Here is a 26,717-nt window from a genome sequence, read left to right on the forward strand (position 1 = left end):
CTGGCTGGTATTCACAGATCAATAACTCCACCTGGCTTTTTTGCTCCCTTAAGTCTCAGACAAAGGAGTTTAACACAAGCAGCTGGCTTTCCTTAATATCTGATTTACTGATATAACTTAAAATCAGGGGTAAGGACTGCCACCCCAAATTAAGAAATTAGGTTCAGCTTTTATAATGCTCTATGACAGCTCTTGTGCTCTTGGTTGTGGAAGTGAGTCTTTTTGAAATATATACATTTTAGTGCTGGTTGTTATAATTCAGCAAATGCATTTAGAATAAAGTGAGAAGAAAACCACATCAGGATTGCTGAGCTGTAACTTTTGAGTTTTCTAGTACATAAGAGAGTGATAGGGGTACTTATTACAGCAACAGCAGCTTCAACTCCACACTTTTTGTTTGCACAGCCCAGCACATATGGTCCTCTGCGAGAAATGCAGCAGTGCTCAAGTGTGCTATGTACCACTGCAAGCATATTTATTTCACCCATGTGTCCTGCATCTGTGGCTATAGTGTGGATAAATGTTATGTTCATTACATGTATGATAGAAGTACAATTTACCGGTGAAAAGGGGGTCTGTCTTATTACCCCTGGAACAGGGCTGAGGTGGGAACACAGGGATAGTCTGGCCCAGGGCTAAACCAGGCTCATCTGGGCCTGGCTTTGAGGATTTTCTTATAGAGCATAAGCTCTCAACAGTAAAAATAAGTGATTTTTATCATCTGATTCACACTGCTTATTAAAAAAGTGTTTCCTTATATTCCCCATATTCTCTTGGTCTCCTGATTGATTTTCCCAGGAGTTCATCCTCAACATGCTTTAATGACTTGCTACCACAGAAACTTGCTACTTGCTTGCAATGGAAGCAATATAGAACTGTGCTGCCTCAAAAGGTGGAAAAAGGGCCAGATTTCAGGCTCAGAAGGGTAGAGCTACAGGACAAGTTGCTTCTGCTGCAGCTCACACTTCTGACTTCATGCAGCACCAGCTCTACAGTTCTTACAGTAAAGACAGACACTCATAATGCTTCCGTGCATGAGCATACCAGAGGGGCCTCCCAATATGCCCTACCCACTTCTAGATTAATCATAAAGTTATCTAATGTTGCAAAGCTTTTTAAAACAAAACAAAAACTTAAATTAATTTTTCCTTATATGTGATCTGATGGACCAAGTCCCCAGGTTGTCCATGACCCTCCCCTAGTTTCTCAGGAAGACAACCCTGTAAAAATCACAGTAGGTAGGTTCAAAGTCTGTAATGCGATAGAGCATCCTAGCACAGGCCCCAGGAAGGTCTGAAGAAGGAGCTCCTACTCATGAAGGCAGCAGCTCATGAGACACCCACTGTCCCAAACAAACACTATGCGGAGTCCCAGGTGGGGTAGATAGAGGGCTCAAGTTAATGGCAATTTCCATGTGCTCTGTGGAAGGAACCTCTCTTTGATCTTGGTGGGTGCATGTCTATGCCATGTGGCTAGCAGCACAATTTGTGTCTTTGCTGACAGCTTTACCAGAAAGCCCAAGGCTTGAATAAGACTTGAACTGCTGCTTTGATCCTGCTCTGTGCTGTGCACATTTGCTGGGAAGCTTTTGCTGCTGGTCCATGGGTCTACACAGTGTTAGCTGGAGCAGGGATGGAATGCACCAGGACACAAAGCTGCAAGAGGTTCTCCCAGCCATCACACACCTGCAGACTACAGGTGAAATGTAACTTGTCCCACAAGTAACATCTTGTTTAAGAGATTGGCAGAAAGTGTAATGAAAGATGTGAACATATATTAGAAAAGAACACTTGGCTCCCAAGATCGTTTGTATTGGCACACGGATGATCATATTCACTGTGACTACCTCTCCCATGTCTAACAGATTTGCTTTTCATGTCTTGCTCTATGTATTTATATTATTTGTTGGATTTCCACCCCCCTGCCACCCCTCCACACAAACAGATTGCCAGTCAATTGCCCTCCACACCTGGGGACATTTTTGAGTACACAATTGCTTTTAATGTTTAATTAGGTATGGGAACAGGATAAAATGTTCTTGGCATGGCACAATGGCTATAGCTCAATACTGCAACGCATTTCTCCCCTCTCAGGGTGCTCAGCACCTGGCAGTGTGAGAACATTGTTCAGGTACCCATTGTTAGGGCTTTGTCAGCATTTCTGCCATTAACACAATGATCGTCAGGGATTTCAGCTTAGTTGCAATAAAATTAACTGTAAGGTGCTGGTTTAGTAGGGGAGTTCTCAGTTCAGTAGCCGTTTTGGGGCGTTATTTTCTGGCAGCCTTTTTTGTGTATGTACAGATGTAAATGGCAAGCAGCGCTGGGTCTTGTTACCAGATCAACAGATGCAGCTCTTGAAAAGTTACACAGTAGCTTGCTTTCTTAAACTCGTGTCAATTCATAGATTGCTTTAGGCCACAATATGTTTATCATATGTCTCAGCACTGCCTATAAAAGAAAACGAGGAGGCTACCTAACTGCTAATGGCGATCAGCTGCGGTACGGACCGTGGGTGCTGAGCGGGTCACCGGCCCTGCTCCGCGGTTACGCACACGTGTAAGTCACGGGCAGCACGGCGCTAACCGCAGCCCCCGACCCCGAGCTCGGGGGATAGAAGGGGGGTACCCCTTTCCGAGGGACCCGCCAGAAAGTTCCGTGGAGGGGCGAGGGCAGCGGAGCCCCCCCGGGAAAGTGGGACCCCAGTGGCCGCCTCCCCGACAGACCCGTCCGTGCGCTGCCGCCCTAGGTGCGCTGCGCCGAGCCTCGGCTTCCCGGTGACAGCCCCACCGGCCCGCGGCGGCACCGCCAGGCAGCCAGCCCTGGACAGGGGGTCTTGGCCGGTGCCGGCCACGGAGAAGAGCGGGCGGCGCGAAGAGGAAGCCGCGAGCAGCGCCGCAGACGCCCTCTCCCAGCCTGACTCGGTGAAAATCATTGTTTGGCTCCAGCATTAACTACATTCCAGCGGGACGCAGCGCCCAGTCTCCTTCCTCGCATTCCTGCCCCACACAAAGGAGTCCCTGCCTCGCCGCGTCCCGCGCTCCGCTCGCCGGGCCGCAAAGCCCCTCCGTGCCGGCCGCCACCTATCGCCCCCCGCCCCGGGGGTGCCGACCGGATCACGGCCCCTCCGCGAGGCGGCCGGCCGGGGGCGGCGGGGGCAGGGAGCCGCCGAAAGCAAATTCCTCCGCGCAGCGCGCCATTGACTGGACCGAGCAACTTATTTAAGGCTGGAAAGTGACACAGGGGTTCTCATCTTCGCTCGCCGCGCTCTGCCGGGGAGCCCGGCTGTACGGAGCCGGGGATGCCGCTGAGGTGACTGTCGCCTCGCCTGGCCGCCGCCTCGCAGCCTCCCGGCCAGGGAGCCGCGTCGCCGGCACTGCCCTGCCAGGACCGCAGGAAGGGGCTTGCTTTTGGGGTGTTTTTTTTTTCTTTGGTTTTGTGGTGCTTTCTGGAGTGTTTTGTTTTGTTTTTTTCCCCTTTCTCTGCTCCGGGCTGTGCTTTCACAGAGTTCGCCGTGCCTGCCCCGCCGCGCCGCCGGGCACCGGCCGAGCATGGAGAAGTACGTGGAGGACATGGCACTGAAGGCTACCAAGTTCATGGAGGATCTGTCCCTCTACGAACCCTGCCCGGAGGGTCCGTACGGCCGGGGTGGCCGCCGGGACATGGTGCTGCACCCCGACCTGGAGGAGACCAAGCGGGTCATTGCCGCCCACATGACGGCAGAGCAGCGGGGCCGGAAGATGAACGGCACCGCCGCGCCGCCGCCCGCCGAAGCCTTCCCCACCGCCGCCCCCTGCGGCAAAGTCTACCCGCCCGCGGCGCCGGGCGTCCCGCTCCGCGCCGCCAACGGCCGCGCCGCCGAACCACCGCCGGGCGCGGGGCCGCTGTGCTGCGAGGAGGGGCTGTGCACCCGCTCGGAGGTGGCGCTGCCCTGCTACAGCGGCTTCGCCGACAAGGGCAAGCGCTACTCGGCCGAGGGCTACCGCTACGCCGCTGGCAGTGCCTATGAGGGCGGCTACGTGGCCAAAGGCGGAGGGCGGGTGCCCGGCGCCGGGCCGGACGGCAGGTACGGTGCAGCCAGCCTGGCCGCCTCCTCGCCGGGCCCCGTCGCCGAGCACGGCAAGTTCTCCAGCCCACGGTCCAGCTTGGGCGGCGCGGCCGCGCTACCCTACGAGAAGTTCTCCAGCCCGCGGTCCAGCCTGGTGGTACCCGGCCAAGAGAAGTACGGCAGCCCCCGCGCCAGCCTGGTGCAGTACGACGGGGCCGCCCTCAGCCCCCGCTCCAGCTACGCCAGCACGGCCAGCGACACCAGCAAGCACTCCAGTCCCCGCGCCAGTCTCACCAGTTACGACGGCGCTGGCGGCAGCAAGCCCAGCAGCAACCGCACCAGTGGCATCAGCATGGGCTACGACCAGCGCCACGCCAGCCCCCGTTCCAGCACAGCCAGCCAGTACTCCTGCACCACCAGCCCTCGCTCTAGCTACTCGGACTCTAGGTACGGCCCGCCGGGCAGCAGCGCCGAGCCGGAGGCTGCGGGCGGCGCTGGCTTCGTCTTGGCCAGTCCCCGCTCCAGCCTCTGCGGCCCCGAGGGCCGCGTCGCGGCGGGAGCCACCGTGGTGAGCCCCCGCTCCAGCATCTCCAGCCAGAGCTCGCGGAGCTCCCGCGGCTCCATGAGCGCCTACTCCGAGCTGCAGCTGCCCTCTCCCCGCTCCTCCCTTCTGGGACCCGGCCTGCAGGAGGACGGCGCCGCGCCGGAGCTGGGGGACGTCTACCGCAAGATCCATGCCCAGTCCCCGCCGCGGCTTGACCAGCACCACCCGGCCGCTATCCCCGAGGCCGTGCCCCCCTACCCCTACAGCCCGACCAAAGGCTCCGTTTCGGCACCCAAATTCAAGCTCCCCTACCAGGTGACGCCGTGCCGGGAGAGCGGCCCCAGCCAGGCGGAGAGGCGGCTGGAGGCGCTGACGCTGGAGCTGGAGAAGGAGCTGGAGATTCACATGAAGAAGGAGTACTTCGGTGAGTGAGGAAAGGCGGTGAGGGGCTGGGGGGCGCAGGGTGTGGAGCCGCGTGTGGTGCCCGGACTTGCTCCGGGCCAGGCACCTGCTGGAAGGCCGTATCGCCGCAGTTCTAACTGTCCAGCTGGTGTCGGAAGGACTTGCACCATAGCTCGTTCCTGGGGGGTGATCTTTTCTATCTAGTCTTCACAGACTAGGCAGAAAATGCCGGGACGTGGTGCTTTCCCGTCCACGTGCCGATGGGAGGCTTGTCTGAGGTGTTGCAGGAGCTGTCTCTCTTGCTCTTGAGCTTACTGGTTACCTACACCCCTGAGGCTGTGGCGTTTGACATCGTCCTGTAACGATGTCAACGAAGTTACCGTTGTGCGATAACTCTTACAGACATGAGTGTGGCTGGTGAAGTAACATTTAGTGGCCCGTTCAGTAAAATCCGTGTGTTAGTTTTAGTAAGAGTGGAATCCTGGCTTTGTTTCTGCCCTTGAGAGCTTGAAAAGCTGTCATGGGTCGTCACCTTCCCGAGGATGGGAGTCTGGGGCAAGGAGAGCCCTCTGTCCCTGCTGAGGTTAACCAAGCCCGTTGGTCATCTCCTGAACTGTTATTGCTCCTTCATAGAACAAAAGTAACTTCTTGATATGAGTGAATGCATTTTGTAGTCACACTAGTGATTAAGTTCCCTTGTCTTTCTTGTTTTGTGCTGGGTGGAAAAGGCCAAGATGCCTTTGAAAGATGATCCTGGAGCATGCAAATACTGCGCTGTGGGCTGCAGGTGAGCTGGGTGACTGCAGGACCTAGGCAGTCCTCGGGAGCAGGTTGTCCCCAGCTCAGTCGTGGGGTGAGGGCTGTCGTGTAGGGGTGCAAGAGCTCCCGGCAGAGGAGGGATAAAGAAGCTTCGGAAGAAGAGGGTCTGTGGGTGAGCCAGCCCCCACTTGTGGCCTTTGAGGGGACACTTATCTCTGCTTTTGTGCACTGCCTTCACGTGTGAGAGCTGCTTCTTAGTGGCATATGATATGAGCCTTGCTGAGGATGGAGTCGTGGATTGCCTTGGTTCCCAGTTTAAACACGGGGATTCAGAGTGTTTTTGGCATGGTATTGGTGCACTCTGCATGGGAAGGTGGAGTTGCAGGGCTCCTTGCAAGCATCTGCAAGAGGCTTGTAGTGAGACAGACCTGGGCTGATAACCGAAGGTAGCTAACAGAGCAGTACTCTCCCCTACTAGGGAAAATCTTTCTGTGAACTACAGCGGCATCATTTCTACAAGCTGTTGTCAGCTGCCTAAGGGAAGCTGAACACAGTGCTTTCTGTGTCCCTCCATCCCTTGTGGGACTGGTAAGAAAGCTAACGGTCATCCACGGCATCTTTTGCAGGGTCTGGAATCTGGCATGGTGCTTCTCAGCAGCTGAGGACAGTAAGAGTTTGCTTCTGTCTGTGCAGAAGCTGAATGGGAGGGCTCAGTTAACATGCTCACTGAGTGCAGGAAACGCTGCCTTCAGAGTTTCTGTGGTATGCATTGGAGATTGGGAAATAAGATGTATTCAGAGTAAGAAACAACCTTGTCCTGAAGCTCTGAGCAGGGTTTTCAGTGGTCAGGGGAACTGCATGGGTGATCAGCAACTCCAGGAGCAGCGCTGGGGAATCTGTTGCGGGTGGGTTTTTCCTAATTTGTAAGAATTTGCCAGTTTCAGGTGTCACTATTTGCAGGTATATTCTGTAGTAACATGTTGCAGCGTGCCGTGAATGTTGGCAGATGTGTCCCGTGGAGGATCAGCAGTAAGCTTGTGCCTTTATGCCTAGGGAACATATGTACCAGCTGCTCTGTGGATATTTGTTGTAGCAGCACAAAGACTGCCGCTGTGACTCATACTCTGGGAGCAGCTGAAACCCAGAAAACTGGGGTTCTTTAAAGGAGAAAGTTGGTTTGTGTGAGTTGTTGAGGTTTTGATAAACCCTGGTGGGCTTGATCCTGCTTTTTTAGTTCAGGTCATACATGTGGGTGAATGCTGAGCTTCAGCTGAGCAAGCACATTGAGGGCTGGCAGGAACAACTGCAGGCTGATGGGTCAAAGACAAAGTGATAACAGGATAGGGAGAAGTCTGTACCTGGGAGGGTCTTACACAATGCTAATGAAAGGGAGCAAGGAGAAATGCATTGGTTGGTGTAGCAGTTCACACATACTGCAGCTGGTCTTTGCTTATGTGTTCACTCCCTTGGTGCTGGTGTCTGGCATGCCCTGGAGGCAGTAGTGAAGTGTTCCGTGGTGCACATGGAGAACAGAAGTGTTGAGCCTGGAGTCTAACAAGGTAGAGGGAACAGAGGGGATGGTTTAATGCTCCTTAATAAGGAGATGGTTTAATACCCCTTAATTAGATGAGCTCAATTGTCCAGTGAGTAAATGCTTATATGAGGACACTGGTAATTTTGGTGTTCTCCCCTATTGCCTCCTCCCACTCATACCCACTCTCCCTCCAAAAGCAAAAGAGGGTGAGGAATTGAAAATGAATTGAAAATTTGAACAGTGTATTTGAAACTGAGGTCAAGTGACTAACAGGAGGAGGAACACTACCCTGTCTTCATTCTGTTTGTGGGTTAGTTTGAGTGTTCCCTAACCATGCTCATGCTGGCAGTCCCTGACTGCTCTCCCACATCTCACTGCTCTGCTTCAGTAGGAGCCTGCAGTCTGGGGCAAATAAATAGGTGATGGAGGGCATGTGTAGGGTCTGAGCATTGAAGAGGCTCTGGGGGAGCCGAGCAGCGTGCAAGCCAGCAGGTCTAAGGGCCTGACAGCTGTCTGCCCATGCTGGTATGAATGGCTCTGAGCAGCGCTGTGCCGGGTGCTTTGCTTTGCTGCCTCACCTTCTCCTTCCTCCCCTCTTTTCCGGCTGGCTTCAGCGTATCTGTATCGAGGAGGAAAACGCCCTTCCGCAGTTGGTTTAGTGTGACTGGAGATGACAGCGCCGCAGAGGAGCTCTCTGCATCTGCCCTAACCCCAGTTGCACAGCTGCAGGGAAGCGCCCTGCCACTTCCAAGTGCTCCTGCCAGCACGTTGCAGCCACATGGGCGCACTGATCTTGCAGAATGCGGAGCCTGCAGGGGAGGGAAGGGGAGAGGGAGGGTTGTCCCGGGCTGGATTGGTGAGCTGCTCCGATCCGTCCCTGTCTATAGGTGTCTGAGCTGACCCGAGGGAGAGGGTGCTAAGAAAGGGTTCCGAGAAGCTGACACTGTTCCTTTGGCAGCAGCCTACAGCTGGATTGGGTAAAGCTTGTGGCTGCTGCCTATGCAGCCCCAGCCCAAACGGCTTCCTCCGCCACCCTCTTGAGACCTCCTGCCTGTCCCCTGTCTAGGTAGTGACAGCTTAGTAATGTGCTTGGTGTAGTGGCACATGCTAAGAGAGGTAATAAAAGAGTATTTTCACTTGCTTTCATAACTATTCTCAGCTGAGTATTTGTATGTGATGAGGTAAATTGCCAAAGTTGTTTCAGGGATACTTTGAATTGAATGTGCGTCCTGAAGTGTCAACAGGATATTTGTGGGTGTTGGAAAGTCATCAGCTCAGGCGCTGCCTTAAATCCTATTTTCTCTGCAGAATTCTTCAGTCTGACTACATGTTGAAAAAGGCAGTTTAAGGCAAAACCCTGGCTTTTGGCATGGTTATCCACATCAAGCAGTCCTTGTGGGACTGACTGTAAACCTACAGCTTGTCATCTGCTGGGCAGGGAAATGTCATCGTGTTGAACAGTCAGGCTGATTTGGCTGTTGCTTTTGAACAAGATCTCTATATGTCCTGTGGCTGTGCTGGCCTGTTGTCAGGAATGGAAGGAAAGCCGATGGAGGGATGCAGGCAGCTATCATGTGCTCCTGGCAACTCCTGCTGTGCTGCAGCCATTGTCCAACAAGGGCTGTCTGCTCATCATGGTCAGGGTGGGGGATCCAGTGCAAGAAGTGACTGGATTGTCTCACTATCTGGAGGTAAAGAGGAGATGGAAAATGCACTGTGAGAAAATGAGGCAGGGAAAGTGTGTCTCATTTCCTGCTTGTGCAAAGCCTAGAGACAAGCAGGTTTGCAGTCTTGCTGGCATCTTTCAGTACCCCCATGCAGTGCCCTTTGTGAAGGTGCTCTTCTCCCCCTCTGCGCATCAAGCGTCTTCCTCCCCACTTTGTGGTCACCTCACCCCCTTACCTCCCACATCAGATATGCAGGATACAGCAAGTTCATACCACATGTGGTAGTGAGAAACAAGCTGTCCCTTTGCAGAGGGTTGTCACCTTTCTTACTTTATGCCTTTGTCTGACCCTTCTGTATCCTGAGGGAAACAGCCCCTTTCTCAATACCATGCAGGAGGTGTACCAAGCAAATCAGGAGTGAGTTATATCTTGGAATGAGATGCAAAGTCTGGATCCTGTTAATAACTATAGTCACCTGTCTAGCAAAAGTCTGCTGTTATCCTAGCAAGTAGGCTTGCCTTTTGGGAGCTCCTGGATCTTTCCAGAAAGCCACCCAGTAGTACCAGCACAGGGTTTTTTGGAGCACCACCAGGAAACGCTGCTGGTAACATTCTGATGAAAAGCCTCTGGCCTGGTAGGTAGGTGAAGGGAAGAAATAGCTTCCTAGACCGATCCAGGACCTTTTTGCCCTTTATGTACGTAGTCATCCATGCAAATCTGGATTGGGTTTTGGGCCCTACACTATGCTTGTGGATTAGTATTTGTGTGTACAGGTTGGTGGGATGGGGAGATGTATATGCAAGTGAGATCAAAATTAAGACAGACAACAGCGGTAAGTCCCTAGAAGCTGCATTGTTTAAAGATGAAATTTAAAAATCTGAATGGAATTTAGGTGGGCTTGCAGTTGGTGACCAGAACACTTGATGTATTTGCTAATGTGTTTTAAGCTTTCTTTGTGAAATATTAGATCTTTTCTATTTCCATGAAAATGGAGGTAACAGTTGATAACGTCATACTGTGTGTACCCCTGTGAACATTGTGCCTGATGGCTTTTGAGGGGATCGTTATATGCAAACTGTGTGTGGAGAAAGAAGTTTCTTTTTGCCTGTTTCAGAGAGTCGGTATCTTTGTGGAAAGGATACTACTGGTTTGCAAGGGCTGAGTGGAGCCCGTGTTGCAGTTTGGTGTGGAGCATGCTGTGTGCCTGCTGGTAGCAGACCCAAGGGGCTACTGGCTGAAACACTGAGCAATTCATTATTTCTGCTCTGGGTTTCTTAGGGCTGTCACAAGCTCCAAGCCAGGTCTGTACTGCATTCCCCAAGCAAAAGCTCTCAAGTTCTCAGAAGTAACATCAGGCTTTTTAAATACACCTTCCCTGTGCCCAAAAAACCCTATCAGGTATGTGGCCTTAGGGTGGTCAGGGAGACATCCTAAGTGAGATTAAAAGCACAAAAATCATTCTCCAGCAGTTCAACTTGTCAGCTGTTCACCTGCCCTCTGTGCCTCATCTTCCACAGAGATTTATGGGCGCAGATGTCCCAGTTTGGGGTTAAATCATGCACTGGAAGTTCATACATGGTGGAGTGTGATTGGGAGTAAATAGTTTAATGGATTCTGTGGCTGCTGTAGGTTGCAGAGTAGGAATGTGATGCTGCTGTGAAAGAACAGGTAACTGTCAAAGTAGCTGCAGTTACAACGTGATTGAAGTTGATGTTTCATAGTGGAAAATTCCCCTGAAGTTCATGTTAAATGTAACTTCAGGTGCTCCTGCTGATGGCTTGGTGGCAGCAGCGAAGATACTGGTCTAGCCTGAAATCCTTAATATCCACAGTTAATAAAATAGGAGGTTGATGTCTCTGTTACAGCCATGTGGATACTGGATGCTTAGAAAGCCTTCTCAAAGCAAAAGTATTTGCCAAATACTCAAATGATTATTAAAAAACGGGGGGAAAATATCTGGCACAGTAATTTCCAGATGTTTCAAAGGCTTGTTCAGCAATGGAAAGGGAAAAAAAACCACAAAGCAAGAAACAACCCTGCAGTGGTAAGTCGAACAGTTCTACTAAAACTGAAACAATTGCAGAAAGATGGTACATCTAGATTAGATAAAGGAAGAAGTTCTTACACTGTGTTCCAGTGCTGAGGCACTGAACTCACAGAGAAGGCCATTAGAACAGCTTGCCCAGATAAGCTGCAGCTGCCCCATCCCTGGCGGTGTTCAAGGCCAGGTTGGATGGGGATTAGGTCAACCTGATCTAATGGAAGGTTATGCTGCCTGCAGCAGGGGGTTGGAACTGGATGAGCTTTGAGGTCCCTTCCAACCCAAACCAGTCTGGGATTCTATGAAATCACTGTCATTGGGGTGAAGGTGTTGGGATCCTGTGGGACCCTGCTACCTGGGTCCCCTGCCTCTCTGATGGAAGAGGAGGTGCAGCTGCTCTTGTGGTCTCTTAAAAGTCTGTGCTTTGTCCTGCAGCCTACCTGAGCGGAGTGGTTCTGCAGTCAGAATTAGCTGTAGGCTGGAGAAACTAGGTTTCTCTTAGAGTATAATGTGGTGTTCGATTTTTAGGTCCATCCTGAACAATATGCCTCCTCTCTGACAGAGCTGGGAACGTATTTTAATTTTAAAGCAAAATTTAAGCAGCAAAAAGGAAGAAATGCAGGAATGTGCATGGTATCTGTAAACTTTATTATGAGCTTAAAAAGGCTTGTTTTTGAGGGCTAGATTCAACTGCATGCAAGGATCAAGTCCTGACAGGATGGAGGTGCCTGGGGCTCTGATGTGGCATTGCTTGGAGATGCTCCAGGGGCGTAACAGATCCCATGGCTTGCAGCAGGATTCCCGTTGGCTTATTTGGTAGCAGGAAGGACCAGCCTTCAGATTTTAACAAAATTAGCAGATGTGCTAACAGTTGACCAGTAAATGCCAGTATTTGGCTGGATGTTTATATGATTTTTCACTGTGCCTGTGTGTATGCTGTCTCTGGAAGTAGATTTTGTCCCTTTTTTCTATATTGGAGCAGATATTTCTGTTGTGTGGTACATTTTATCTGTTTCTATTAAGCTTACTGTGGTGTTTTAATTCCCAGTCAGCATAGCTGTGTTTATTACTGTGCTGTGATACCGAGGAGCACAAGAAAACGGCCAAGCAAGTCATGTATCTCTTCCAGCTGGACTATTTCACATCATCTGAAACTTCATTCCTTGTTTTTTTGGAGCAGTTTTACTAAATCTGTAATGTCACATTTATGTGTTCCAGCAAACTTTTAAGAAAAGGCCTATGACTCATTAAGGAAAAAAACCCAGCATCCCAGAGCACAAACACTCATTTAATGCTCAGCTGAGAACTACTGTGAGTATAAAACATGTAAGGGCTTACACAGGGGGACTCAGCTGGGGGTCAGGATTTATTGCTTGTGACATCTGTTTCCAAATTTGAGATGCTGGAAAAGCTCCTCTTGGCAGGTTTGCATGAAAACCTGTAGGCAGTTGGGTTCAAACCTCTGTTCTGTGTTGCTGGGGCTGGGGTGGTGCACGTGTGCTGACAAGAGCAGCTCAGCCATTGTAACCCAACCTAGATGCAAGCCCAAACCTTCGCTGTGCCTGAGATTAGGGGGCAGCAGTGGCAGCTACTGTGTGCTTGGAGGAAGGGGTGTATTGGTCAGGTTTGGTAGGTGCTGCCCACTGGGGTTGGGCTGGCATGAGATCTGCTGATGGCTGTTGCACGCTGCTTGCATGCTGCAGGCATGTGTGAGAGTTTTCCCAGTGATGAGGTTTTGGGAGCTCAGGTACCTGACAGAACTGAGTCCCTTCAAGTGCCAGGGATTAGAAGTCGAATGACTTTGAAGAGGGATTTGAGTGGGTTGGAATAACACCACCAACAGCGAATGCTAGATCTGGGGTAGATGGTTAATTCTGAAGTCTCTAATTGCAGGTAGCAGCACTGAAATGCATCAGGGTTTTTGTGAGGGTTAATGTGTGTATTTGTGTCAGGAGAAGTGCAGGGAAGGCAGCATGTAAACACAAAGAATATTAATACTACATATTGGCATGAAATAGGGAGTGGATCAAATGGACCACGAGGAGGCATTTTATAGGTTATAAAAGGTCATGTCTGGCTGAATAAGGCATGTTTCTGTTCAGAACATGTTTATAGCTTTTGTGAAGAATAGATGGCTACTGTGGAAGAATTGCTGGGGACTCTCAGATGCTTTCCTGGCCATCCAAACATTAATTTAATCGGTGAACTGTTTCGCTTGTGACACCACAAAACTTCTGGAAAATGAAAACAAGATGTTGTCTCCCTTTTAATGTGCTGCTTGAAAAAAAATCGGAAATTTTCAAAGTTAAAATAAAGAGAAAATTCCTAAATGCAGTTTGACACTTGTGCACATTTAGATGCTGCAGCTCACTTGGATCATGTTTCCTGTGGTCTGTGGAGACCCTGTGGCCTCTCCCAGGCATGGGAAATACCCTTTTGTTCTGGCAATCATACCATAAACCTTTCTCCTGTGCTGCAGGCTTGTCCCCAAGTGTATGCAATACAGGGAGCTGGGATCCCATGAGTACAGCTCTGGGGCTGGAAGCTGAGTGATTCTGCTGTGCTTTCTCAGTCTCCTCTAGTGTTCCCTGTGTGCTGGCAGTACCAGCCCCTGGGGTTTCAGGGGGCAGGATGTAGCTGATTCGAAACCTTTGTTGGGAAGAGATATCTAATGAGATAGGGAGAGAAGTGTGGTTGGTTGTTGCTGTAGTACATCAAGCACTGACCTGACTGAATTGAGATGGCTGAAGTCTCTGCTGCTGTTAATTGATTCAGTTTCCTGGCCTTGTGGATGTGACACTGCCTTTGGTAATGTTAGAGCAGTTTTAATGTCTTTTTTTCCTAGTGTGAAATTCCCACTAAATCCATTTGTTTGGGCCAGGTGATGACTGACGGGGAAATAATCACTAGGGAAATGGTTCTGAGCAAGGGGATAGTGAACAGATTTTGCCACTGTCCACGGTTTCCTCTGCTCAAAAAGCATGCTGACCAGGCCCATGTGTTGCTGCCCGCTGCCCTACCTGTTCTTGTCATCAACATGAAAAACAGCAGGATCAGACCCAGGGTCTCTGTGGGCTGTGTCACCTGGCACTCTTCTTTCCACTTCTCCGTAACTAAGCTAGTTCAAAGAGAATGTTGATTTTAAAAAAATAGTAATGAAAAAGGTAGAAGAAGCAAAAGATTTTGGAGTCCAGCATCAGCTGAGACAAAACAACTGTTTATACCAGACAGCAGAAAGAGCTGTAATTGATAGAACATTGGCACCCTGTGTTTCTCTTTGTGTTGCAGCAGTTGCCATGCTGTTAACCTTGAGCATCTCAATTCTCAGGTGTAGATGGGGGAAACAGGTAATTGACAAGGCACAAGTTCTGATGAATGGCTAATAACTTGCAGTTCACTCTCTGCCAAGCCATTATGTGAAAATTCTCTGTAATTGGTGGGTTGCCCACTTTTAATCAAAGCCACGTTTCGCAGAGCTAAACACTCAATAGAAAACAGAGCTGCACAGCAATATGTTAGAGTCCAGATTTTGAGCTGGTTTGAGAAATAAGCATGTAATTTTCTGAAGTGTAAGTCTCCTAAGAAGAGCCGGTTGGCTTGTTGTACGTGTTCCTGGCTAGAGCAGGGCTGAGCCTCTGTGATACAGCCCTGGAAAGCAGCAGTGGTTCACAGCAAGTGATGCACTTGCTCTAGTGGAAAACCCCTGCAACACAGGTGCAGACCTTAGTGGCTTAACTCAGGAAGGAAACCCCCTCAAGACATCTCACAATGAAATCCATGCAGGGTATTAAATAAGTACATTTTTATTTAGAAAATGGAACCCTTACCTGGTAAATCCAGACCTCTCTCATTCATGACAGGCCTGGTTAGGTCATGGGGGCATGTTTGGCTTGTTTTTGACAGCTTGTAGTCATCTCTACTCTAGTTGTTTTTATTACACCACAGAGACCCGGGAGTAAGTAAATTCATGTCTGTGTTTTACCCTTACCATGTTTCTCTGCCTGGCTTGCCAGGCTGCCTCTGCACCTCCCAGGATATATCCACTGTAGAGCTGTGAGTATATAGCTGCTTTGAGCTGTGGCTGCAAGTTTAGCAGCTGGGAGTTTAGTACCTTGACAGATAGACAATAGATTCCAGCCAATTATGATGTAAATAACAAAGAGCAGGTGGAGTTGATGGTGTGAAAGAGGATTATGATGCTCTGTTAAGTCTTGCTGACCTCTTTCAGCTTGTACAAAGCCAGCTATTGCCTCTGTGTTCCCAAGTTACTCTGCTTGTTTGCAGGAGACAGGTTTATGGAAGATATGTGTGAATCTGAGGAAAGCAGATCCCACCATCCTGGGGCATTGAAATGCCAGTGAGAAGAGACTATATCCAGAAACTGAACCTGACTCTGACTTTCCCATATGCGTGATTTTGGTAGGGTGCGGTACAGGTAGTTCTGCATCCTCTGCTTTTCCTCTCCTTGTTGTCTTGTGTTCAGAACAGAAATAATTTAATAAATGACTTCTATCTAATAAATGATAATAAAAATATCACAGCCTAAACCGGGGGAGGATGTACAGGGCAGAGGAACATAGGTGATTCATGTGACACACATTGCCTCTGATTTGCAGGTAATTATAGAGAACTCCTTGATGCTGTGTGTGCTGTGAATGAATGCTGGGGTCTCCAGGTACTGTTGCCCCTTTGTTCCTTTTGATGCCTTTTTTTTCAGCAAAATAAAAGGTCCTGCTTATTAATATTTAGTGTTTTCTCCTAAAATGTCCATCAGGTGTTGATCCAGATGCTGTGTTACAGATAATTAGAAGAAAGCTTTCTGTTTTGCTTTGCCAGGAAAGAGACCATCCCAGTCTTTTTTCTGTATCTTAGTTTTGAGGGAGACATTCCAGTGTGAGGTTGGAGAAAGTGGCTGTGCTGGGAGGTGTTGCCTGGTCTTGGAGAGTGGTTCACGGCTTCCTGATAGCAACACACACAGCCTGTGCAGAGCAGGTCACTGCACAATTCAGAGAAAGCAGAAGAGCTGAATCCACTGCAGGTTTGGGCTTGGAGCTTTGAATGCAGCAAGGGCAGGCACAAGGCATGGTTTGCCTCTTGCTGTAGTTTCTGGCAAAGCGGAGATGCGGCAATTCACTCACCAAATCCCACACTGCCCTAGAGCTTCAAAGAGCCCTTGTGTGGGGTGCAGTGACTCGAGAGTGCCAGACCATGCTCTTTTAAAAAACAAAACCAAGAAACCACTCTGGCATACTAAGAAAAGGGAAAAGAGAAGGGGCAGCTTGGGTTAGGCTGAAGCAGTCTTCAGTGCTGTGTAAGAGCAAACTGCTGTTACTCTTTTGGGAAAAGGCTTTCTCAGCTCCTGCTCCACACCTAGGAGGAATTCAGGCTGGTGAAGAACCAGCCCAGAAAGAGGTGATCCCTGCAGGCCGATCTCCATTTATTCACAAAGAAGATACTTTGAAGACGCTCCAAGTGCAGACTTGCAAATCAGTTTTCTGGTGTGCCAAGTGTGTGAAGCTCTGCCTTTCCCTGCTGCTGCTTCTGTTCCCCACCTTGCAGGGCTTTGCCTGCTTCCCCATGAGGTGGTGGGAAGGGAGAGGGTGGCAGCTCAGACCCATCTGGCTGCAGCAGTGGCTTGGCTCTGGTGGGGTCACTTGTGTCTAATTTATTTCTAAGGCTCATGAAAGAGAAAAATGCCTCAGAACACCCTGTCTCCTGAGCTTAAGGCTGAATCTTGGACTACTTTGTGGACAGAACTTCCTTTCAAATTACTGGATGTTTTGCTTCATTAAAGACTATCAGAATTGGGAAACATGGTCTTAGGTTGTTGCAAGGTCAGAGAAAGGGTGCGTTGCAAGGTCAGAGAAAGGGTGCATTGCAAGGTCTGGGGTCTTTCATTTTTTTTCTGACAAAGTACCCCATGAATGAGTATTGGCTTGGAGGTTTTTCATTCCCAAATAGGTTGGTCAGCGCAGTGTGCTTGCGTGGGGAATTTCTAACCCTGCTCTGCAGGTGGGATGACAGAGGAGCTGCTGAATGCCACTGTGCCTGGATGGAAGCAGACCTGGCTGCCCCGTCTCCCAGCAGTGTTGTGTGTTGTGCCTGCGGGCTTTCAGCACGGAGCTGAATCTCACCCATGGGAGCTGGAGGTCAGCGGCAGCAGCACTTTAGGGTGAGGGTAGGTTCTGGGGTGCTGCTGAGAGCACGCAACCATGCACAAACATTAGCTGGACCTGAAGGCGCAGACATCAGGGTTAACAACTAATAGAAGAATTTTTCCCTTCTACATTCAAGTGTCTCTTCCTCCCACTCATCCAGCCTGTGTGGTTGGCGTGAGGATGATGTACCCATTCACCAGCATGTGCATTTGCAGGGGTTTTAAATTCATGTTCCTAACCAGTGTGTAAAACACAAGAAATTACTTTGATTCAAAGCAGGAGAGGGGGCTGCTGCAGAGGGTTTTAGCAAATACGTGTCAATATTTGCCTAAATTTTTGAGAAATGTTATTTCACCTTTATTGTGAAGCTTATGCCTGTGAGTTTACACACGCACGTTTTCTAGGCTTTTGCCATTTCAAGGCATTGTTTCCAGAACTCCCAGCATCAGGGCTGAGCTGAAAGTGGCTGTAAAACCACTTTGTTTTTAATTTCAGCTGTTTTCATTTTGAGCGCAGGAACATGTTAGAGGGGCATTTAGTGGGAATGTTAGGTCATAAGCTTTATTTTGCTTCTATTTCTTTTATATTGGGTTTGGACTGCAACCAAACTGCAGTGAGATGGATGGGAGTCTTCCCTTTTCAAAGGACAAGAAGTACATACCCATGTAGCAATCATTTGTGAAAACATCTCCCTAAACAGAAGACATTCCTGTTTTAAAGAAGGATCAGCAGCTGGGGCCTGGGTATGCTGCTGGTGCAGGCTCAGTTCTGCACACATCATTTCCTTCTGTAATGCTGCTGTTCTGAAAAACAGTTACCAGCCAGAAAAAAAGAAGTATTCAATAAGCCTGTGAACAAATTGTAGTTTGAAGTTTTTGTTTTTTTTTTTTTTTTTTTTTTTGGCCTATAGTTTGCAGCTTCTCACCAAGCAGTTGACTTAAGAGAACAGAGTTAGTGTTGTCTTGGGGTCTAAATCAGAGTAGGACTAACTCCAAGGTCAAGTGTGACAGTTCAATAATAAATAGCTGTATGTTTTTATCCTGTGGGTCAGGGCATAATTTTCAAGCCTGTGGTGAGATGGGGTTGTTCTGTGCAGGCTGAAGACTGGAGAACAGTAATCTTAAATAGGAATACAATATTTTGAGTTTTCTTTACTCAAAGAGCTCCAGGATCAGGTAATAAAGAAATGGTACCAAGTAGTGCACTGGCCAGTATTGTACAGGTGAAGAGGCTGAAGGCCAGGAGACACTCAGTATTTCAGGTCTGAGCTGAAGGTCCTTCTGCTGTCAACAGATGCTTAGGTAAAGGAGTGGGATACTTGTCAGGATGTAATCCTTAAACCCAGTACTGTAGAGGAACAGGGCCTTTTTTTTTAATATTATTATGAGATGCAAGTTTCTTTGCAAACTCCTGAGTGGTATCACACATCTTTACAGCAAGTATTTTGGTTCAAGGGAAGATCCTGTGCTTTCCATGACAGAAACTTGCATGAGCCATTCCTGTCAGCCTGAGTCATTGATACTACTGCAAGATAAAAGCTATGGCTCCCATCAGATGAAGACCAACGGGGAGCAAACATCTGTAGTGACTACTTAGTTTTACTTGCTTGCTTGAAGAGACATCTCTCTTTTTGGCTATGATGGAAGGCAACCAGAGAAAACATTTTGTGACTGATACTAGATTGAAACAGAATGTTTTAATTGAGAATAAACAATGATTCCTTTTCTGAAATGGACAAATAGCTCCTCTGCAGAAATGATAAAATCCTTCATCTTTCAAAGGTACCAGTGAGAGAAGCAAGGGATGTGTAGGCATCAGCTCAGTACCAACTTTGTACTTCGCTCTTACCCTTACAGAGACAGCACAGTAGAGAGATTCTTTATTGATTTAATAAAAGCTACCCTTATTTTCATGAATATAATTACTGAAGAGGCTACATTCATCTGGAAACAAAGGCTTTATTAATTAAAAAAAAGGGGGGGGGGGGGCAAAAATAAGACCAGTACACCCCACCCCCCAACAAATGTACCAATTCTTTTAGCTGGTTTTCAAAAGAAGTGTTATGGATTGTGGGTCTTTCTTAGGGAATATTTACAAATTCATTTATTAGTGGATACAATGAAAAGAGACATTCCAGAAGGACTTCACTGCAGTTGAGGGAATGGTTGCATTAGGTTATGCTGCCATTGATTTAGTGTGAGAAGGAAAATCCCGAGTGATTTACGCACTGATCCTGAATGTTTTGATTAAAGGTCAGTCAGAAATGCACTTAACTGTAATTTGGATGTCTGAAGCGAATCCACTGGGGAGTTAAATCTCTAAATAGAAGTTGAAGGTATAAATATTCACAGGTAGCTCTTTACATACTTATGTCATTTTGTTGTGAATTTAGTTAGGGAAAGCTTTACTTGAAAACTGAAGTCCAGTCTCTGCTAGAACCTACAGCAGGGGAGAGCATTCCTGTGGACTGTCCTGATGTTGGTTATTGCATATAAAAATTTTGTACCCTACTAACTGAGAGGAATTAGAAAGTAGCTATACTTTATATAGGAAGAAAAGGGATCCAGGAAAGCTGGTTGATGTTTTTCAGGTATTCCTGTCTCCAAGCTCAGGAACGGTCCATCCTGATGTGCAAGAACTCAAGCAAGAGTGGCAGGAGCCCTGCATGGATGCACAAACAGCTCCAAAGGAAGAAATGAAAGGAAATGTTAATGTGTAAGAGGTGGAAGCAGGGCCAGATGACCGGGCAGGAATACAAATATCTGAGCATGCATGGATGGGGTCAGGAGAGCCAAGGCTAGCCTGAAGCTGAATCCGGTAAAAGATGTGAAGGTCAGGAAGTGCTTCTGCAAATGTATGAGCAAGAGTGAAAATGTGGAGCAGGGTACTGGGTTGTTCTTCTGTGATAAGAAGCTTGGTGAGTAAGGGGAGAGCAGTGGATGTTGATCTTGGCTTTAGCAAAGCTTTTGATACTGTCTTCTGTAGCATCCTCCTAGCCAAACTGATGAAGTGCAGCTGGATAAGTGGGCTGTGAGATGGACTGAAAATGGTTGAGCTGCTGGACTCAGAGCTGTGACGAGCAGGGTGAGGTTAAGCTGGAGTCCGCTCACTTATGGTGCACTTCAAGAGTCAGTACTGGGGTCAGTACTGTTTAACTTGCTCAATGTCCTGGATGATGGGACAGTACACATCTAGCAAGTATGCAGATTGTACTATGCTGGGAGGAGTAGGTGGCAGATCAGGTGGATGATATGTTGTCATTCAGCAGGACCTGAAGATACAGGCTGACAGGAAGCTCAGGAAGTTCAACAAAGGGAAGCACAAAGTCCTGCACCTGGGGAGCAACAACCTTGTAAAATGGTCTGAACTGGGGGCCCACTGGCTGGAAAGCAGCATTGCAGAAAGGCCCTCTGGTGTTTTACTAGACCTGAGCCAGCAGTGTGCCCTTGTGGTAATGAAAGCCAGCACCATCTTGAGCTGGTGTTCAGACCCATCTGTCTTGGATCATGGGAATATCGAAGTAGAATGTATGCCCTGGATATCTGCCTGGAAACTGGGTGCCCACATGCTCTGTCCATGCGCTGCAGGTCATAGAATGGTTCCTCAATGTCTGGGCAGCTTGCCCACAAGAGCTGTGTGTAAACAGGAGACTGCAGGGCCTGGAGGCTTGGAGTGGGTTGTGTCAGCTTCTGTCAGGTAGGTCTTGGGTGGGAGAGGTGCCAGCTCTCACCCAGTACCTAGATGGAAGGTGCTGCTGCTGTGATGCGAGCCTGTGGGGCAGCTCAGATCTTAGCCAGTCTTACCAAAAGGAGCCCCACTGGTGCCCACTTCTCAGGTGAACCCTTTCAACCTTAAAAGGCCACAAAACATGTACCACATAGACCATAATCAGATGTGAAATATCTTCTGTTGCTTTTGTCAAGATCCTAATCTGAACCACTGCTTTAGTAGTAGGGAAGGTATTTACCACTGACGTTGCAAGTGGGGTTTCCACCAGGCTCTGTAATGGTGGATGAACAGACAGTGAGGTTGAGGTGGAATGGGTTACCCCTCTTTATTGCTTCTCTTTATTGCTCCTCTGTGTTTCGCTGAGTATTTTAATTAAAACCAGATAAAGGAACATTTTTCACACAGTTTCCATTTTTTAGTGATTTCACCTGCTGCTGAAAATTGCATGAATACATAACACTAAGGGAATGATGTCATAGGATCAAAGAATAGTTAGGGTTGGAAAGGACCTTAAGATTATCTAGTTCCAACCCCCCTGCCATGGGCAGGGACACCTCACACTAAACCATGCCACCCAAGGCTCTGTCCAAACTGGCCTTGAACACTGCCAGGGATGGAGCATTCACAGCTTCCCTGGGCAACCCATTCCAGTGCCTCACCACACTTACAGGAAAGAATTTTCTTCTTATATCCAACCTAAACTTCCCCTGTTTAAGTTTTAATCCATTACCCCTTGTCCTGTCACTACAGTCTCTAATGAAGAGTCCCTCCCCAGCATCCTTACAAGCCCCCTTCAGATACTGGAAGGCTGCTATGAGGTCTCCACGCAGCCTTCTCTTCTCCAGGCTGAACAGCCCCAACTTTCTCAGCCTGTCTTCATACAGGAGGTGCTCCAGTCCCTTGATCATCCTCATGGCCCTTCTCTGGACTTGTTCCAACAGTTCCATGTCCTTTTTATGTTGAGGACACCAGAACTGCACACAATACTCCAGGTGAGGTCTCATGAGAGCAGAGTAGAGGGGCAGGATCCCCTCCTTCAACCTGCTGGTCACGCTCCTTTTGATGCAGCCCAGGATACAGTTGGCTTTCTGGGCTGTGAGCGCACACTGAAGCCGGCTCATGTTCACTTTCTCATCGACCAGCACCTGCAAGTCCTTCTCTGCAGGGCTGCTCTGAATCTCTTCTCTGCCCAGCCTGCAGCTGTGCTTGGGATTGCTCCGACCCAGGTGCAGGACCTTGCACTTGTCATGGTTAAACTTCATGAGGTTGGCATCAGCCCACCTCACAAGCGTGTCAGGGTCCCTCTGGATGGCATTCCTTCACTCCAGCATATCAACTGAACCACACAGCTTGGTGTCATCAGCAAACTTGCTGCGGGCGCACTCAATCCCACTGTCCATGTCAGTGACAAAGATGTTGAACAAGACCGGTCCCAAGGCCAATCCCTGAGGGACACCACTCGTTACTGGTCTCCAGCTGGACATTGAGCCATTGACCACAACTCTTTGTGTGCGGCCATCCAGCCAGTTCTTTATCCACCGAGTGGTCCATCCATCAAATTGATGTCTCTCCAATTCAGAGACAAGGATGTCGTGTGGGACAGTGTCAACTGCTTTACACAAGTCCAGGTAGATGACAGCAACTGCTCTACCCCTGTCCATCAGTTCTGTAGCCCCATCATAGAAGGCCACCAAATTGGTCAGGCAGGATTTCCCCTTAGAGAAGCCGTGCTGGCTGTCACCAAGCACCTTGTTGTTTTTCATGTGCCTTAGCATGCCTTCCAGGAGAATCTGCTCCAAGATTTTGCCAGGCACAGAGATGAGACTGACTGGTCTGTAGTTCCCTGGGTCATCCATTTTCCCCTTCTTGAAAATGGGGGTTATATTTCCCTTTTTCCCGTCATCAGGAACTTAAAGAGGACTGTCAAGAGAGGAATGTCAAGAGGAATGAATGCTCCTTTTATCTGCTGTGAATAGAGGTTTCTCATCTCAGTTAAGCGTTGACTTTACAATTAAGAGAAGATTACACATCTCTGTTATTTTTTATTCGGTCTCCTAAGACATAAATTAACCTTTCACCACTTTGTATAACCTTTCAAAATGGAGAAGGAAGGTCTGGCTGATAAATTGCAGAAGATCACATCTATTTGGAGATATTTACTGTAACTAAAAAAGTGGAAAATCACCTTCCTAACCCCGTGGCGTTTTCTATCTGCTCACGGTTTCCCTGGTTTTGCCGTTCTTGGTTTTCCTTTTTGCTGCCTCTAGAAAGATTTTTAATGAATTGTCCTGGAGGGGTTTGCTCCACAGCTGTGCTTAGCTGTATTTTTGTACGTGTTGCAAAAAATTTACCCACAACTCCTTTGCTGCCTGATGCCTGGGGGCAGTGGAGTTGATGAGTTACTAAATGAGTGATGTCTGAGTGGTAGGATGCTTGCGGGGATGGTGGGATGTTGAGAGGGGAGAGAAGAGCATCTCGCTTCTGGTTCATCACTTTGAGTGTGTCATCCATCTCCAGAATAAACGGAGTCCATCTTCCAAAATTCAGCTTAAAATGAAGATGCCTTGCCATCTTGGCATGGAAACAGTGAGCAGGGTGGGTTACTTAGTACTGGTTTTGGGAACAGGCCTCCTGTGATGTGTGGTTGGGTCTCACAGTGCTGAGGGCTGGTTGGCAGCTGCCAGCGTCTGTTTTGTGAAGACCGGACTCATTAGGCACCAGGGCACCAGTGCTACACTAGTGATTGTTTTGAAAGATTAATCTTTTTATCCTCTCAAATAAATAGCCTCTGACATTAGCCATTGGGGCCAAACTATATTTCACTGTTTGCATCTCAGTGCTAAATGCTATAGCAAGACGTGTTCTTCAACAGGAGCAGCTTAGCACTTCAGCTAAGTGGCTGCTGGTTTCTTCCCTAGAGGGTTTGGCTGCAGGTGCAGTGGGCAGGTTGTGAAAAGTGCAGATGATGCAAAAACCCCATTATAGTTGGGGTTTGCCTTTTTTGCCATGTTCTTCATGAGATAACTCACTCATCAGTGTCTTGCACTTCTTTTTTTTAGCTCTGTGCTCAGCTTTTGCAGAGCAGCCAGCTTCTACTGTTGGTCTGGCCTTGAGAATGTAAAAGGTGCCTGGCAAAACCCCAAGTAGGCATGCAGCCTGTTAAGTTGGAGGGTGGTTTATTACTAGCTGGGAAACAGTCAACACATACCACTTATTGAGTGCTGTGACCATGCCTGTTTCCCACCATCTTCATCTGAGAAAACTAGCTCTACTCTTCTTTTTCGAATTTTCCAGCCTTTTATACCCTCTTTGTGTCAAGATAAGTGAGACAGGGACAAAGCAGGGGAGACGGATGGTCCCAAGTGTGATATTCGTGCATTTCTGGATCATTCCTTGATACCAGTTGGATCAAGTGTGTGTTCACATTTGTCATATTAGCCAGACAGACCACGTACCCTGGAGTTCACGCCAGCTGCTGAGAGCAACCTGTTACCTGATCCAGCAAAAAGTCAAATCAGTCCAGACATATGGTACCTGACCTAGCAGAAGTGCTGCTAATACGAAGTTAACCATCAGTAGTTTACACTGTGTAGCATCTTCTGTACAGTACCAAGAGTTGTAAAGGCGGATTTATTCAGTCATTGGAGCACATCTACTGCAGTAGTACTGCACATCTCATTGGAAGGGTTGCTTTGCTATTGAGAAAATTAAGATCTGTGTACTCCTATGGGTCTGAGTGGTGCTGGCTGGCCACAGCTGCCCTGAAGAGCAAGTCGCTGAAGTTAAAAATGGAGCTCAAGTCCTTTGATGGTCCTTTCCTCCTGTAATCATCAGTGCAGACAGGAATGTGACTAAAGCCTGAAACAATCACCACTTGCCTGCCTTAGATATGCAGTGGAGAGCTGCTGAATGCATGGGACTGTCCATGTCTGAAAAGCCTCATTTTGCTATGGAAATTGGCAGCGTGTTGATTTTCTAACTTTTACCTTCCCCTCCAGTTGGATCCATAAGAAGGACATGAGCCAATATATGTATACATAGCATTTACTGTTACTGTTTCCTGGAGGTTGAGGAGGCAAAATTTGAATATCCTGTTATGTTGTTAGTGCTGTATTTGACCAGTTATCCTAAGGGTTTTCAACTTGCTAGATCAGGACAAGCTTTTGTTATGGTATGGAGGTCTTCTGTGTTCCTGGATAGAGGAGTGTGGCTGTTTGCACAAGCCCTGAGCACTTCTCTGGACTGAGCCTTGCAACTGCAGAGGCAGGGCTTTTTGCTGCAGCTGAGGCAGGGAAAGTGAGGCTTGCCAGGCTAGGTAGGTACTTCAGAACTAAAATCTTTCATGAGCTGAAGGGAGAAACCCCTGAAGTGTTCAAGGCCAGGTTGGATGGGGCTTTGAGCAACCTGCTATAGTGGAAGGTGTCCCTGCCCATGGCAGGAGACTGGAACTGGATGAGCTTTAAGGTCCCTTTCAACTCAAACCAGACTATGATTCCTGAAGGATATCCTTGCAGGAAGGCATAGCCCTCCTCCTCATGTTCTCAAAGCATCCTTAAGTCACTTGACTTGCAGTGACTGAGAAAAAAGCCACCACGTTCAGAGGGTTGAAGTGACAGGTTTTAAAGTAATTTCTAGCTTTCTTTAAGTAATTCAGTCTTTCTAAATATCTTCGTATATTACCTATATGTATGCATGCTTTTGTTCAGGCAAGCCTATTTATACATCTGGAAATGATAAAGAACATCCATGAGGCAGGTGAGAACTAGTGAGCCAGTGCTGGTAGCACCTTTGAGGGGTGGGTAGTGGAAATTTGGGGCTGCTGTGGACATGTAGCGCTTGGGTACTGCTTGTGGCAGCAGCTGCTGAATTTATGACCAGACATGGTTACCTAATGCCATGACTTTTCCAGACTCTCATGCATGTTCTGGAAATGAACCGTTATCTGAGAAAATGGAGAAGTGCACCTGGAAACTTTTAGACTAGTCTCCTTGTTTAACCATGAACCCATTTTAAATATGTCAGGGAGGGCAGCTGTAATAAATGACCTTTTCCTGCCATATATTAGAGTGATGACTCATGTGCAGTGTCAGGAGAATGTAATGAAAAGTCTCTCCAGCTTGACATCTGTGCAGTTGAAAGCTTTCAGGTCTGACATGCTGTGGAGCACAGGGCTTTTGGGCTGCATTGTTGGTGCTTTCAGTATCACTGCTGTCACCTGGTTGCACAGATTTTTTTCTAAGCCAAAGCATTTATATTGATTCTGTCTTTTCCATGTCATCTAGAAGGCTTTTTGTCTGAAGACCACACAGGTGTCAGAGGCTCCCATAGAATACCGAAAAGAGCCAAGACACAGAGAAGCTAAATGGTTTGCTAAAGACAGCTAAGAAAGTCAAAAGGGGCTGGTACAATAGAGTTGCTCACTGATTGTGTACTGTTGTGTATATAGGAAAAAATCTGCTATGCCTAGATAAATAGATTATTACTAATATGTGGTATCAGCCTGCACAAAGGAAAGGTGATTAAAATACAAGCTTTAAGTACTTTGTTTATTGTTTACTTGCTGTAATAAAATTGTCTGCAAACCTGCCACTGGAAACAGCTTGAATAAAACTTAGCATGTCCACGTTTCAACCTGCAGTATGCCAGAATAAGTCTAAAACAAGGCACGGGCAAGCATCTTATCCCAGAGCTTGGATAATCTCCAGTTTATCTGCAGATAAACTTGCAGATTATCTGCAAGATAAACTTGCAGAAATTAAAACATTGGTAGAAATTGCAGTATCTATGTTAATTAAAACCCACATGTTTTTGTGTGAGTGCATTTGCAACCTGATTT

General features: G+C 48.1%; 1 protein-coding gene across 2 annotated transcripts in view; it reads left to right on the forward strand.

Moving 5' to 3' along the window:
- The first annotated feature begins 3,534 nt into the window (after positions 1-3,534).
- Positions 3,535-26,717, forward strand: part of LOC133271967 (Wilms tumor protein 1-interacting protein homolog) — a 78,869-nt gene continuing 55,686 nt past the window's right edge. For both annotated transcript variants that reach the window (XM_061458510.1, XM_061458511.1), the window contains exon 1: positions 3,535-5,015. In XM_061458510.1, the coding sequence (XP_061314494.1) occupies positions 3,551-5,015 (1,465 nt within the window). In that variant the 5' untranslated portion in view covers positions 3,535-3,550. The remainder of the gene's footprint in view (positions 5,016-26,717) is intronic.

This window comes from Pezoporus flaviventris, unplaced genomic scaffold (assembly GCF_033815535.1).
Source record: "Pezoporus flaviventris isolate CSIRO_AGI_PZ_B2104156 unplaced genomic scaffold, CSIRO_AGI_Pfla_v1 ptg000027l, whole genome shotgun sequence".
Classification (NCBI taxonomy): Eukaryota; Metazoa; Chordata; class Aves; order Psittaciformes; family Psittacidae; genus Pezoporus; species Pezoporus flaviventris.